Source organism: Cygnus atratus, chromosome 26 (genome assembly GCF_013377495.2).
Source record: "Cygnus atratus isolate AKBS03 ecotype Queensland, Australia chromosome 26, CAtr_DNAZoo_HiC_assembly, whole genome shotgun sequence".
Lineage (NCBI taxonomy): Eukaryota > Metazoa > Chordata > Aves > Anseriformes > Anatidae > Cygnus > Cygnus atratus.
The window spans coordinates 4,354,215-4,368,078 of NC_066387.1; the positions used below are offsets into that span (position 1 = coordinate 4,354,215).

Below are 13,864 nucleotides of genomic sequence, written 5' to 3' on the forward strand. Positions count from 1 at the left end.
CCCTGCCCACAGAGGTGTGCGGATCCCAGCAAGGCTGCCCTGCTGTACACCTCCCCTGCCTGCTGCCACGCAGTACACACGGAAACAGCCCGTCCTAAATAAACGTCCCCTTTATTTCAGCTGCAGAGGCTGCGGATGAAAGGGGGAAGGAGGCACTTGGTGGTGGTGGCTGGCGACGGGCGCAGGCACACCTGGCCCAGCTGTGGGATGCTGCGTGGCACTGCTGGGGCTGTCACCCGGCCCCGGTGGCATGGGGCTGTGGCAGGGCTGGCCCAAGGGGCCCGGCTGCCCAGCAGGGCGGAGGCTGGCCTGGAAGCGTGGAGGGGTCCCGGGCAGGCGCTGAGCCTGCCCCACTACACGTCCGTAGCGGGGCCCCACTCGTAGCCTTCGTCCTGGTCAGAGTCATCTCTGGCTCGTGTGAATCTCTTCCTCACAGCGTCATGCTCATATTCCCTGGGGGACAAGGGGCTGCGGTGATGCCTCTGCGACGTGGTCAGCAGAGACAGTCACCGCCGTGCAGGACCAGGCTGCGCAGAGCTGGCACCAATCCCCCCCCGGGGCGTGGGGTACCTGATGCTGCTGTGCTGCGTCCACTGTCCCTGCGGGTGCTGCTCTGTCACCTGTGTAAAAAGAGTCGGGCATCAGAGGTGGCCAGGCATGATTTGTGCCCAGCCTGGGGGCTGGGCTGCGTTTCCCCATAGGAAAACGTTCCAAGGCACCAAGGACCCTGCAGAGCTGGAGGTGATAGCCCTTCTCCCACCAGTACCACAGGAAGATAGGAATTCACCCCCACAGGTGGGTTCTGGGCCCCCCCTGCCCCACCAGCCCCTGCTACAGGTGTGGGGCGCCCACCTGCTCGCTCAGGCCATGGCTCGGGTACGTCTGTGCCGGCTCAGAGGAGCGGGCCAGCGCGGGCTGATCGTAGGCGTCCTCTGCCTCGCCGTCGGTGTAGGCACCCGCCTCGCCATCCGTGTCATCGTAGTCGCTGTTGGCGTGACTGTCACAGGTCAGGTAGCCCGAGGCCGCCCTGCTTGATGGGTTCAGCAGGTCCAGGCTGTCCTCCAGAGCCACGTCCACCTGTGGGGAGGGGATGAAGGAGACCTGGGACCCTGGGCATGGAGAGGACGGACACAGCCCCACACGGTCCTGGCACCATTACCCATCTGCCTGCCCCCCTGCAAGGCTGAGTCTTGCCCCAAGGGACCCCCTGCCCCATACCTGCTCTGCTGCCGTCCAAACAGGCTGGCTCTGCTGCGTCCTGATGATGTCCTTGATCTGCTCGTACCAGGCATTGCCGCTGCCGCTGAGGCTGATGGTGGCAGTGAAGAGGTGGCTGCAGTACTTCTTCATCTTGGTGGCCTGGGCATAGAGGCGTCGGGAGCTCTTCCTGGATTCGGGCGCCAGCCACTGGCGCATGGCCTTGATGCCCTGCCGACTCTCAGGCTCACAAAACACCACCACGGGGTAGTACTGCACGTAGTTGAGGCGCTCCACAGCCAAGGGTGTGATGTCCAGCAGAGCATGCTTGTCCTGGGGCAGGGCACCAGCACTCAGCCCACTGGGGACGGTGCTGGAGGCAGGGGGCTCCCTGAGGGCTCCCCCTGCCAGGCCCTGGCCCACCCAGCCCCCAGGGCATGGGGAAGATCCCCCAGGCTCTCACCTTTTCTGCGATTTGCCGCACCGAGTCCAACTTGATGACCTTGGATGATGTCCCGTCTCGGGGCACGCTTGCTGCAGGACAAGGAGAAGGGCGTGAGAGCAGCTGGGGCAGATGTGACGTCCCCTGTAGTCCCAGACAGGGTCTGGCCGTGGGGCTCTGACCCTCCAAGGGGGATGTCTGGAGCTAGCTTGCCCCACGATGCGTGGGGAGAGGGTGCTTGAGTCCAGGAGGGAGTTGGGGTGTCACAAAGGGGCAGTGAGGCAGGATCTGAACCGTCAGTAAAGAGCTCCCACAGCCGCCAGCACCGAGGGTCCAGCTGCTGAGCACAGTTCACCCCGGTGTGGAGGGCACTCACGGGCAATCTCAAACAGCGCAGGCAGCTCCGTGCTCAGCTTCTGCATGGCAATGTCCGCGATGGGGCCCAGGATCACCACCGGCCGCTTGAAGCTGGCTGTGGGAAGAACACAGACCAGCTCAGGGAGGCTGGGAGCAAGGGCAGCCCCAGGTCTGATGACCCCTGGCGGGGTCTGGCTGACGCAGTGCTGTGCCCACCTTCCTTCAGAACCACCTTCTCGTACGGGGGGTAGTGGCCCTGCTTCGTGAGGGCAGACAGATCCTCCCGGCTCTTCCGCAGCATTTTCTTGGCTCCCCGCAGGCCTCGTAGCTTCCAGAACTCGGCCCGTGCCCCCGAGGGGTTGGTGCCAGACGAGGCTTTCAGCACTGACTCCAGGCTGGCGATCTGCTCGGCCCTGGGAGGGGAAAGGGCTCAGAATTTTGAGACTGGATTTACTCGGTAGCCTGGCTGGATGGGGCTGTGGAGGCCCCTTCCCTCCAGGACCTCAGACAAGCAGAGCATCAACCACCCCAACCTGCCCTGGGCGCCAAGAAGGTTTTTCACCAGCTAGTGCTTCCCACCACCACTCCATCTGCCCTTGCCCTGCCTCTTACTGGGGCCACCATCCACATCCCCCTCGTCCCCTGCCCCCTGCTCACCCTAGGCCCATTTCTGGCTCTGTCCCTACCTGCTCTGGTTGGGGATGATGCCCTTGTCCTGCTCCTGCAGGTCCCTGCCCATGCGCACGGCCAGCCAGCTCCCCAGCTTGCCCCGGTACATGGTGTCCAGCACGTGGAAGATGTCCCCACGGGCAAAGCTGAGCCCTGACGGCGTGTCCTTCTCATAGTCAAAATGCGTCCGGATGTAGAACGAGTCACCCACGTTGGACGAAATCATCTTTCTGTAAACTGGAGCCCGGGTGAAAGGGACCATCAGGGAAGAGGTGGTTGAGGAGGAATTAGAGGTACAGGAAGGTGCTGGAGGGATTTAGGTACAAGGTGGGCTGGCCGGGATCCTCCACAGCAGCCCTTGATGCCAAAGAGGGCAGTGAGGACGCCCTATCTACATGTGTTGCTCTTGGGCATGCTGGGGACAGCAGGACCCGACCCCCCAGCACACACTGGCCTCTGTGGGCTGAGCCACAGTGCCAGAAAGCCCCGTGCTCCTGGATGCCAAGGCACAAACTGCACACCAGAATGGCCCAGTCCCCTCCCATCACCTCTTGGAGGAGAAGGGTGTGGGGAAAAAGGACCATCCTGTGGGGCAGAAAGAGCTGCGGGGCGTCGAGCAGCTCTGATGCTTGCTCAGAGAAGACAGAGGATGGAGAGAGACAAGCCCGGGATGACACCAGCTGTCACTCACTGTCCTGCTTGCTCTGGATCCGCAGCGTGATTTCCTCACCCGGCGGCAGGTTCAAGAGATACTGCACGGCCTCCTCGCGGGTCAGGTTCTGGAAACTGGTGTCGTTCACCTGCCGTGGAAAAACGCTCAGACGCGACCCACCGGTAGGACAGAGGGATCGGGTTCCAGCAGGGTCTTGGGGACACCAGTGCCCAGGGCAGGGTGGGAGAGGGAACTGGTCCCTGCCACAACCCCTGGGTGACCCTGGGGACAGCCCCTCTGGGTGGCACCTGCACCCTGATGGGTGCTAGCACAGTGCTGGGGACAGGACTGTCCCCTCAGGCAGTGCCTGTAGACCCGGCCTCACGGCTGTGGGCACCAGTGCTGCCCCAAAACAAAGCCCAGCAGGAGAAATCCAAACCACATGGGGGGTACTGGACCCGAGAGGGACACGGCCAGTCCCAGCATTCAGTGGTGCTCCTGGTCCCGGGTACCTGCAGGATCTGGTCCCCTTCCTGGATGCCCTGGCTGTCGGCCGGGCTCCCCTCCTGCACGCCCGACACGAAGATGCCCACGTCGTTGCCGCCAGCCAGCCGCAGCCCCACGCTCTTGGCCTTCACAAACTGCACGACCCTGGAGTCGGGGCTATACCTGCCACGGGGGAGGCTGCAGTGAGCCCGGCAGTGACACGCCGGTGGTCACTGATTCCGAGACCCCAACCCTGCCCCGGCACAGCTCCCACCTGCCCAGCCCTTCCCCACCAGCCCTTGCAGAGACGCACCCGTCCTTGCAGGCGGCTTGGGCAGCAGGGCTGGTGCGGGGGCTGTGGCGGCCGTCCCCCTCCACAGTTTCCAGCACATCTGCAGGGAAGGAGGACACGTCCAGGGGGTGGCGGTGGCTGTGCCGCTGCCACCGAGGCACGGGGAGATCTGGCACGGCTCTGCCAGGTGGGCTTGGAGAGTGGGGAGATGCGGGAGCCCAGAGCCCGCTCAGTGCCCTCGGCTCCCCCCAGCCTGACCCAAGCTCACCCACCATGGCCCAGAGCATCGTGTGTGTTCGTGTCAGTTGCGGCGTTCTTGCTCGCTCGTCTCCTCTCTCTGGAACAGAGTCAGGGCAGCATTTAGGGTGGCCATGGAGGTGGGGGCTGGATCAGCACAGGCAGGCAGAGCCTGCAGTGCCAAGCAGGCAGCAGGGACAGTGGGGCAAGCTGGGGACCAAAATGCAGCGCCACCTTCATGGTGAGCTGGCCCCAGGACAGAGGAGAAAAAGCCACTCCAGATGGGCAGAGAGCATGGGGGGTCTGGTGGTCAGTGGGGGAAAGAGGGGCTCATGGGGACGCAGGGACAGAGACATGGCAGGGCTTACGGTGGTGAATTCATCCTGGCAGCAGCTGGAAGTCGTGGGGAGGTCTGGGGGGATGGTGGATGGGACAGGTCAGACTCAATGTCAGAGATATCTGCAGCAACCGAAGGGGAGACACATTGGTGACCATCCAGTCCTCACACTGAGCATTGGGACCCTGGTGCTGTCGCTCTGTCCCCTTACCGTCCATCCGGGAGCTGTCACTCTGGATGTCTTCCATGTCAGGGATGTTGACCAGGAACTGCCGGTGGTCCCGGAGGATGAGCAGGGTCAGGGTCCCCTCCGTCCGCTCAATGAGCTGCTGCGTGTCGGCCAGGGACATATCCTCACTAGCCACCCCATTGATCTGGAGGGGTAGAGCAAGAAGGCCTCGGTGCACTCGCTCCTGGGAAAGCTGTTCCCAGGAAAACCCCACTTGTTATGGGGACACTCCCACCACCGCATTCCCAGGTCCCTTCCCATCCCTGCTGGCCCCAGCCCCAGCTTTTGTTTGCTCCAGAGTCACTTTGGCTCTGGTTCCCAGTGGCCACTGGTTTGCCTGGCCTGTGTGTGCAAACAAAGCACCTCCATCCCTCTGTTCTATCCTTCCCAAATTCCTTAAGCACCATTTCACCTGGCACGCCCTGAACACCTGAGCTGCTTGCTGGCTGCTCTCCCAGCAGGGACACCCACATGCAGCACGGGACCAGTGCCACGGGGACAGGAGGAGGCTAGCGATCCCACTGTGGCAGCAGGATGAGCCGCCTTCCCCAGCTGAACCCCACGGCTTTAACCAAAAAACGTCAGCATCCTGGGGGCCTGGTCGTAGAGAACAACTGGGGCAGGATGCGGGCACCAGGTGGAGCTGCTTCCAGCCCAGGAGCTGTCCGCAGCTGGCCAAGAGAAGCATGCCCTCACCTTGTCCCCTGCGGAGACACTACTCAGAGCCAGGACACCCAAACCAGGGGAAACAAATCCCTCAGCAAGTGCTGTGCTCCCCTTGGGACCCCGTACCTTCAGGATCAGGTCTCCCTCCTGCAAGGAGCTGCCCTTCGCCGCCAGCCCGCTCTCCACGATGTGCTTGATGAAGAGCTGACTTCCCAGCTTCAGGCCGTACTCTGCACCACAGAGAGCCCATGACAGCACTGGAGCCGGGCAGAAGCAGGACCCGCCGGGGTCTTCTCTTGCCACCGTCCCCACAAGCCCACCCCAGCTCCCACTGGGCATCTGCAAGCCCCAGAGCTGAGCTCTGCCACCCCTTGGGCGGAGGCCAGGCGGGCTCGGTGCCCCCAGCACGACGCACATCGCCCCTCGCTGTGTGCCAGACCATGGCACCAGCCCTGCAGCCATCTCCTCCCCAGGGGCACGTGGCCACTGCTCAGGTGATGACCCAGGGACGGAGGAGTCAGGAAGGCCCTACCTTCATTCTCCTTCTTCTTCACCAGGACCGATGTGATGGGCTTCATCAGCACATCCTGGTGCGGCAGCCGCTTGAACCCCGACACCAGGGCCAGCCCGTTGGTGTCCCCTTCGTGGCCGAAGCCATTGGCGGAGCGGCGCCGGCTGTAGCCCCTACGATCCGAGCCGCTGTCGGGGCTCTGCCTCCAGTGGCTGCTGTCCTGGCTTCGTCGCCGGCTGCGGGACACCGACTTGTGCTGGCGGCGGTCGTCCCGGTGGTGACCGGAGCTCCTCTCACTGGACGAGTCCCCGTCATAGCCCTGGCTGTGGTCCAGGTCATCGCGGGAGCGGTGCCGGCGGGTGCTGCGCAGGGCCAGATCCGCACCACGCGACCCGTAGTCCTCATCCGAGTCGTAGCGCCGGTGCACAGCAGGGGACCCAGGGCCACTCTTGCTCACGGGAAGGTGAATTTTCTTCTGTCTTTTCAGCGTCTGCAGGCAGAAACAGAGAAGGAAGGGATGGCGAATGAGGCTCTCTCTGCCCCATGTTCCTACAGCAATGTCCCAGCCCAGAAGAGGAACCCTGGGCACCCTGGGGGAGCAGAGCACAGTGCTGCAGCCGCTGCAAGAGGAGCAGGGCTTTGCCCAGCACCACCACCCACCCCACACACAGCTACAACAAGGTGGGGACAGGCATGGAGCGGTCCCACTGCAGAGCACACTCACAATGTTGGCGATCTTGCCGCAGGTTTTAAGCGTCTGGATGGCGAAGGAGGACGAGGCGTTTTCCATGGAAAGGCCGTTGACCATCACAATCTGATCCTTCCTCCTGCAAAGGGAACGCAGCCATGGCTCTGCCCCAGGTGCAGCCCCCAGCCCGGGGGGGTTTGGCGGGACAGCAAGGGCAGCTTTGCCCCAGGGGGACCCCAACTGCGCAGCACACCAGGGCAAGGTGGCAATGCGCTGGCCCTGTCTGAGCAGGAGCAATTCACTGCCCTCCCCGTCCCCGCTGGCAGCAAGGACGCCCTGTGTCCCCACGTCCCTGCAAACTCACTGGAGCTGGCCGAACGCTGGTCCCCCAGCAACCACATCTGAAACAACCACCGCGGTGTCCCCGGTCACCTTGTTGGGACGGTCCCGGCCTCCCGAAACGGCAAAACCGAAGCCCCGTTGAGGGTCCTAGCGGGGATGAGCAGAGAGGGGATCAGACCCTGACCCCGTGCCACCGTCCCGCGGCCACCCTGGCCACGCTCACCTTGCTCAGCGTCACGGTGTGCTGCTCCCAGATCACCATCTCCTCCATGGCGGCCACCTGCCAACACAAGCGAGGGAGGGTGAGCGCTGAGGCTGACCGGTGCCTCGGCTCCAGCCCGGGGGCCGGGGGCGCGGATCGGCTCCGGTTCCTCTTCGCAGCCGCCGGCCCCTTCCCGAGTCCCGCTTTGGGCTGCAAACAGAGGTGAGGCGAGCGCTTTCAGCATCAGCTGAGCCGCAGGCAATGGGGACCACGAGGGCGCAGGGGCACAGAGCCCCCCGCGGTGCCCAGGCACCCACCCAGGGCACTGGGACTGGTGGCTGTGACACTCCCTGTGCAGGAGCGTGCCCAAAACCCAGAGCTGGCTCTGTGCGGAGTGAACCCCCCCCCAGTGAGTGCTGGGGACATCCGTCTCTGTCCCCTCGGACATGTGGCCACGCAAGGAGAGGTTTTAGGCAGAGCAAACGGGCTGAGGACCCTTCCCCATAGCTGGAGCCACCACTCCTGGTGGTCCTGCTCCCCTCCCTGCCCTGGGAGCTGGCAGACCCTGGTTGCTGCTTCGGACGGTGCTCCTGTGCCCTCCCACCTGCCCCTCAGCATGACCACAGGGCTGAAGGCTCTGCTGACCACTTCAGGAGCACCAGTGTCCTGCCTTCACCCTTTGTTTTTTTCCAGGTTTTCCCCAAATCCAAGAGTTTCTGACAGACAAGCCTCATTGGGACGTCCATCCCAGCTGAAACGCTGCCCTGCACAGGGCATGGGATCAGGATCCCCTCCAGCAGCTCCCAGTGCCCCAAAGAGACGCAGGATCCGCGCACCATGCAGGGAAAATCCCCAGAAACAAAGCCGCTGAACCGGGCACGGGGCGGTGGCTCCCACAGCTGCGTTTTACAGCCTCTATCTCAAGGTTCATCTGGATATGGAAAAACAAACCGAGAGCGCCAGGCAATGCCGTGATGGATCAGCTGCAGCCGCCCCGCAGCCGGCCCGAGCCTCCTGCTCGGGGTACAGGACGCGGCACCAGGCTCCCGCTGCCTCCACCGTGCCCAGGGCACCCCGCAGCCCCCCGGTGCCAGGCAGGGCAGGAGGCACGGCGCCCGGCAATAGGAGCGCGTGGTTTTATCCGTGACGAGGAAGTCATGGAGAGGCCCCACCGCCGTCCTGCGGCGCGACGAGGCCGGGCCAGCAAGCAGCCCGGCGCGGTGCCACGGCCGCCCCACAGCTCCCCACGGCCAGCAGCCGGGTGGGACGGGGCCGACCCGGGTGGGATGGAGCCGACCCCGCCGCCCAGCCCCCAGCCCGCCGCGGTGACCTCCCCGGGGCTCTCCCGGTCCCGCCCGGGCGGGCAGCGCACCTGGAACCGCACGGCCATGCTGAACCTCCCGGGAGGCGCCAAGGGGCCCTCGGGGGCCGCCGCTGCACCTGCGGCACGGCCCGGCCCGGCCCGGCCCGGCCCGGTACGGTACGGCCCGGCACGGTACGGCCCGGCCCGCCTCCCGCCGCACCCCACCCGGCCCCGGGGCGTGCCCAGGTAGGGCCGGGCGGGCGGGCACGGAGCGCGCTCGGGAACCAGTGCCTCGGTTCCCTGCCGGCACGGCACGGCACGGTATGGCATGGCATGGCACAGCACGGCACGGCACAACATGGCATGGCACAGCATGGCACGGTACAGTATGGCAGGGCACAGCACGGCATGGCACAGCACGGCACGGCACAGCACGGCATGGCACAGCACGGCATGGCACAACATGGCATGGCACAACATGGCATGGCACAGCACGGCACAGCACAGCATGGCATGGCACAGCACGGCACGGCACAGCCCCAACATGGCACGGACAGGACACAGCTCGGCACAGCCCGTGGTGGCAGCTCGGCGAGGGGAGATCTCCCCGAGTGCTGCCCGGCTGGCAGCTCCGGGGTGGGCGATATCCATCCCCGGGCTGGCAGCTCGGCTCCGTCACGGTGGGAGTGCAGGATCCGGGTGGCCAACGGCTCTGCCCTAGCAGATCTCCTGGGCTCCAATAGGCCAAGGGCTCCGCCACGGCAGCAGCCCCCATTTCTGGCCCCGCTGCCCGTGTGCCCCGTCCTGTGCCACCCGCACACCCCCGTGGTGCTGCCGGGGGCCGCGGGGTTGTCCCGGCCCCCATCACAGCTCGGCTGCCCTGAGCCCCACCGCGGACCCCCTGCATTGACACCCCAGGGCTGGAACCCCATGGCCCCGCTGGGAATCACCACAGGGCAGTTCTGGCAGGACGGGGGCACCTGAGGCGAGCGCTGACACCCGTGGGCAGCGCCTGTCCCCAGAGCCACAGTGACGGGGCTGGCAGTGGGCTCGGGGGCAAGCACACGGCCCCAGCTGCACCAAAGGAGCCCCAAAACGTGGCGGGGCGGCCGGCAGCGCGGCAGGCAGGGGTAATCATTCACCCGGGCCCGGGAACAACCTGGCCGGCCAGGCTGAGAGCGCAGGGCAGAGTCCGGGAGGGTGTCCTGCGCCGCGCGGCCTCACCAGCCACCGACACCGGCCCCGGTGCCCAGCCGCTGGTGCTTGACACCCAGGGACGTGTGTGCCTGCGGGGCCGGCTGGGACCAGGCAGGATCCCGGCTCGGTGGTGTCGCGGTCCCGTCCCCCCCTGCACTGTCCCCATGCTCATAGGACCATGCCCTGGCGGTGGGGAGGTTTCCTGCTGGATCAGAGGCAGGTCCTCTCCCAGCTGTGTCACCAGCATCAGCTGGTTGGTGCTTACGGGGTCCCCCGACACCCACAGGTGACAAGGCAGGGCCCACAGGTCCCAACAGACCCCAGCCATGGGACAGCCAGTGTCCCCCCCTCCAGGTGACGGCTTCATGCTCTGTGCTGTCCCCTCGCCAGCCCCACGCAGCTGTCCCACCACCGGGACTCAGTGAATCAGTCACACGCCTGCGTCCTGCAGCTCTCCGTGGCCTTCATGGGGCCAGGGTGGGGGCCGGGGGGACAGCACGGGGACAGCAGCTCCCTCTCACCAGGCAGTGCCTGCGGGGACGGCCAGCCCCGGTCCTGCCCTCGGCCTCCCCGAGGGCCCTGCCCCGAGCCAAAGGCTGAGGCTGGCAGCCGGAGGAGCCGGCTCTGCCGGTTTCCAACAGAAACCAGCCCGCACCCGAAATGGCCCTGCCGGGAGAGGCAGTTTCTGGGCCGAGCTGACCGTGGACCAGCCCGATGCACCGGGAGCCCCGTGGGAGCCCCGCACACCCCCCTCGCACCGGGCCGGCCTCCCCTGGGGCTGGCTCCCCATGTCCCAGCCAGTCCTGCCAAACTGCTCGTCCCTCGTCCGGCCTCGGCTGTGCAGGAAGGGTCCACGCCCTGCCGGCAGCCCCCCAGAGCCTCCCCGAACCCAGCCCCACCTGCGTCCCGGTGGGCTGATCCTGCCGCCCCCCCCCGGACAGGTGCTGGGGAGCACTGCCCCGGCTGGGTGCAAATGGGTGGGATGGAGGCACGTGAAAGGGAGGCATGTCCTCCAGCCCCAGGGCGCAGAGCCTGATGGCAGGGTCCCAGCTCCGTGTCCCCAAGCCCACGGCGTGACAGCCGCAGCACCCCAACAAGGGCTCTGCACCACGCCCTGCTCAGGTCCCCCCGCCAGCACCTAGGGACCCCCGGGGCCTCTCCTCCTGCTCCGTCCGTGTGGTCAGGGCAGGACCCCAGGAGGGTCCCCAGCCCCTGTCCCTTCCGGGGCTGACGGGCAGGGGTGACCCTCGGTTCCGTCCCTGTCCCCCAGCACTCACCGAGCGGTGGCTCAGCCCCAGCGGAGGCTGGATCCGACCAGGAAGGAGCTGAGCTCTGGGGCTGGTGGCAGCGGTGTCACTCCCGGGTGCCTTGCGTAACCCTTTGTGGGCCAGACGCTGCCTGCAGGAGGGAGAGGGCAGGGGGAAGGGGTCCCTGGGCAGCTCCACCGGGCACAGCAGGAGCTGTAGGGGGGCTGTCCCTGCTGTCCCCCCCCCCGGGCTGATGGCTCAGCCACGTCCACTCGTGCCCCACCCGGCCCCAGGCAAGGACAGGACGCACAGGACGCGTGGGGTCACTGGGGGTGGCAGTGCCCGAGCACGGGGCCCTTCCTCCCGGCCTGGCCCCCCTCCAAGGGGGTGGGGGGGGGGCTCCACGCCACCCACACTGCCCTGAGCCCCCAGCCCCTCCCCGGGCTGTCCCTGGGGGACCGAACAGCTTCACCCAGCGCCATGAGAGGGGCCAGGGACGGCACCTCCGCGGGGACACCCAGCCCTGGGGGGGCCGTGGGTGAGAACGCGGCCCCTCGCTGCCCACCTGAGCCGCCGCCCCCCTTCCCTCCCCGGCCCCTTCCCTCCGCCCCCACCTCGCTGCCGGCCGGGGCTCCCGGCTCCTGCCTCCCGGGGGGCTCCCAGCCACAGAGACCAGCTCCACGCCGCGGCTGCCGGTCCAGGCGTCGGCCCGGGCTCTGTACTGGGGGTGCTGGGGCAGCTCCGAGCCCCGCTCCCGGGCGTCCCGGGGGGACCAGTTCCTGCGGAACCCCCCCGCCGCCAGCCGCCACCCCGGGGCCATGGTGCGGGGCGCGGGGCTTCAGCGGCGGGCTCGCAGCTCCCCGGGGGAGGACGGGGCAGCTCCCGGTGCTGCTCCCGGTGCTGCTCCCCGGAGCGGCTCGGAGCCTCCCCGCGCCGCCGCTCCCCTCCCTCGCAGCGCAGCAGCCCCGGGGCACGGCGAGGCCGCCCATGGTGAGGGCAGCGCGCCCCGAGAGCCGGGCGGGCTCCCCCGGGGACACCCGAGGCCGGTGCCAGGCTCACGCCGCTCCCCGGCCTCCCCTGGTGCCCGGTGCCCGGTGCTCGGTGCTCCCCCCCCCCCCCCCCCCATCCCCACGGAGCCGCCCGGGCCCGATCCTGCCCCCGCCGCCGCCGTTGCCATGGCGACGGCCGGGCCCGGCCGCGCGGTGCCTCCCGGCCCCCAGGGGGCAGCACGGCGCCGGCCGCTCCGTCCCCGCCGCTCTGTGGTGCGCCGGGCCCTGGCCCCCTCCCCGCCCCCTCCGCCCTCCCGTCCATGGTCCCCGCCGCTCCCAGGCTGCTCAGCGGCGGCGGCGGCCGGAGCCGGGAGCAGAGCGGCGGCGGCGGCGGCGGGGGGCGCGGGCCCGGCCTGCCCCTGCCCTGCCCCGGGCCTGCCCTGCCCTGCCCTGCCCGCGCCCTCGGCGGCCGCCATGGAGCTGGAGGTGCCCGAGGAGGCGGAGGGCTCGGCCGCGGCGGGGGCCGGCGCCGGCGCCATCACCCCGGAGGGCAGCGCGGGGGGCCCGGACGCGGCAGGAGGTAACGGGCGCTGCCCCGCCGGGGGTCGCCGGCCCCGCGCGGAGCCCTCAGGGCCCCCCCGTCCCGTGTCCGCCCCCTCCCCCCCCCAGCCCGCAGTGGTTCAGCCCAGCCCCCCCCCCCCCACCTCCCCGGGTGCGGGTGGTGCCTCCCTGCCCAGTCTCCCCGGGGGGGGTTCCGCTGCCCCCCCCCCCCCCTCCTCCCCATCCCCCCCCGCCGGGCCGCGTGGTGCGCTCCGGCCGCCGCTCCCCGCAGCGGGGGGCCCGGAATGGTTCCGTCCGCGGTGGGGGGGGGGAGCTCTCGGTGGTCGGGGCTGGCGGAGCGCCCCCAGCACCGGCGAACCGCGGCAGGAGCCGGGGCTGCCCCGGGGGGCGCCGCCTGGCTCCGGGCGGTCTCGCCTCCGATGGCCCCGTTTGGGAGGGAGCCAAACCGGGCCCCTCGGCCCCGGCCCCGCCGCTGACGGCGGCTCCGGGGCGGGGGGGAAGGGGGGGGCTGGGGGCGGCCCCCGAGCGGTTTTTGGAAGGGGGCGACCCCGCGGGGTCGGGGCTGGGGGCTGGGGCTGCGGTGCCGTGCCCCCCGTGAGGTGTTCTGCTCGGCCTCGGCGGCCGTCGGCGGGAAGCCGACGCTCCCGTGTGGCAGCCGTCGTGTGGCAGCCAGCCCTCGTGTCGCACGCACGAGGCGGGTCGGAGCGGCGGCGAAGCGCTCGTGGCCCAGCCAGTGCCGCTCGCCTCGACGCCCGTGCTGCTGCCGGTGGCGTGGCCGAAAGCCCGCTCCCCGGAGCCGTCTGCGCGCCCTGCGCTCACCGACTGAACGCCGCGGCTCGTCCCGACCCCCGGCTGGGTCAGCAGGGACCTTCCCCAGCACACAGGAAGAGGTGCAGTAAGGAGCTGGAGGTCGGCGAGGCTCCGCAGCTGCTTGACTCGAGGCCTGGGGAGGCTTCGGCAGGGGGCTCGTGGAAGCCTCGGGATGTGTCCTGAGGAAGAAAACCTTTAGTGCCGGCAGCCGGGCTCGTTCATGGACACGCAGGGCTAATCGGTCCCTTTCCGAGAACCTAGCCTTGGGGTTTTAAAAAGTGTTGTAACTGTTGTGGTTGAAAAAAAGTTTCAAAACCTGCCGCCTGTAAATGGCCGCCGCGGCTCCTTCCTGAATCCGCTCCCTCTCGCTCTGAGAAGGAGCCGCAGGGAGTCTGAAGGAAGGTGTCGGAGCTGGGGTGGTCGGGGGCGCTGTGAAACCCGTGGGGCTGG

The 13,864-nt window shown here is 68.2% G+C and overlaps 2 protein-coding genes across 4 annotated transcripts in view; one reads left to right on the top strand and one right to left on the bottom strand.

Moving 5' to 3' along the window:
- Positions 1–342: 342 nt before the first annotated feature.
- On the bottom strand, positions 343–7,391 carry TJP3 (tight junction protein 3). The gene is made up of 19 exons (XM_035568141.2): positions 7,329–7,391; positions 7,128–7,252; positions 6,800–6,902; positions 6,097–6,565; positions 5,691–5,794; positions 4,881–5,043; positions 4,701–4,791; positions 4,368–4,432; positions 4,117–4,195; positions 3,830–3,986; positions 3,357–3,465; positions 2,683–2,902; positions 2,213–2,409; positions 2,016–2,111; positions 1,661–1,731; positions 1,219–1,530; positions 853–1,077; positions 571–620; positions 343–453 (listed from the first exon to the last, which is right to left on the bottom strand). Exons 1-19 carry the CDS (start codon positions 7,374–7,376, stop codon positions 354–356), a joined length of 2,784 nt encoding a protein of 927 aa, XP_035424034.2. The 5' UTR covers positions 7,377–7,391; the 3' UTR covers positions 343–353.
- A 5,091-nt stretch (positions 7,392–12,482) lies between these two features.
- The window catches only part of PIP5K1C (phosphatidylinositol-4-phosphate 5-kinase type 1 gamma), a 43,314-nt gene continuing 41,932 nt past the window's right edge, over positions 12,483–13,864 (top strand). The window contains exon 1 of one of the 3 annotated variants that reach the window (XM_035568115.2): positions 12,483–12,623. In XM_035568115.2, the coding sequence (XP_035424008.1) occupies positions 12,518–12,623 (106 nt within the window). In that variant the 5' untranslated portion in view covers positions 12,483–12,517. The remainder of the gene's footprint in view (positions 12,624–13,864) is intronic. The other 2 variants (XM_035568113.2, XM_035568114.2) reach the window with 2 other exon arrangements.

Bases quoted from the DNA above. Each gene is read 5' to 3' on its own strand.
- TJP3 (XM_035568141.2), bottom strand. From the start codon at position 7,376: ATGGAGGAGATGGTGATCTGGGAGCAGCACACCGTGACGCTGAGCAAG. The intron at 6,903-7,127 runs GTGAGTTTGCAG...TTCCCTTTGCAG, and splicing joins CCAGCGTTCGGCCAGCTCCA to GAGGAAGGATCAGATTGTGA. The intron at 621-852 runs GTGGGCGCCCCA...CTTTTTACACAG, and splicing joins GCCATGGCCTGAGCGAGCAG to GTGACAGAGCAGCACCCGCA.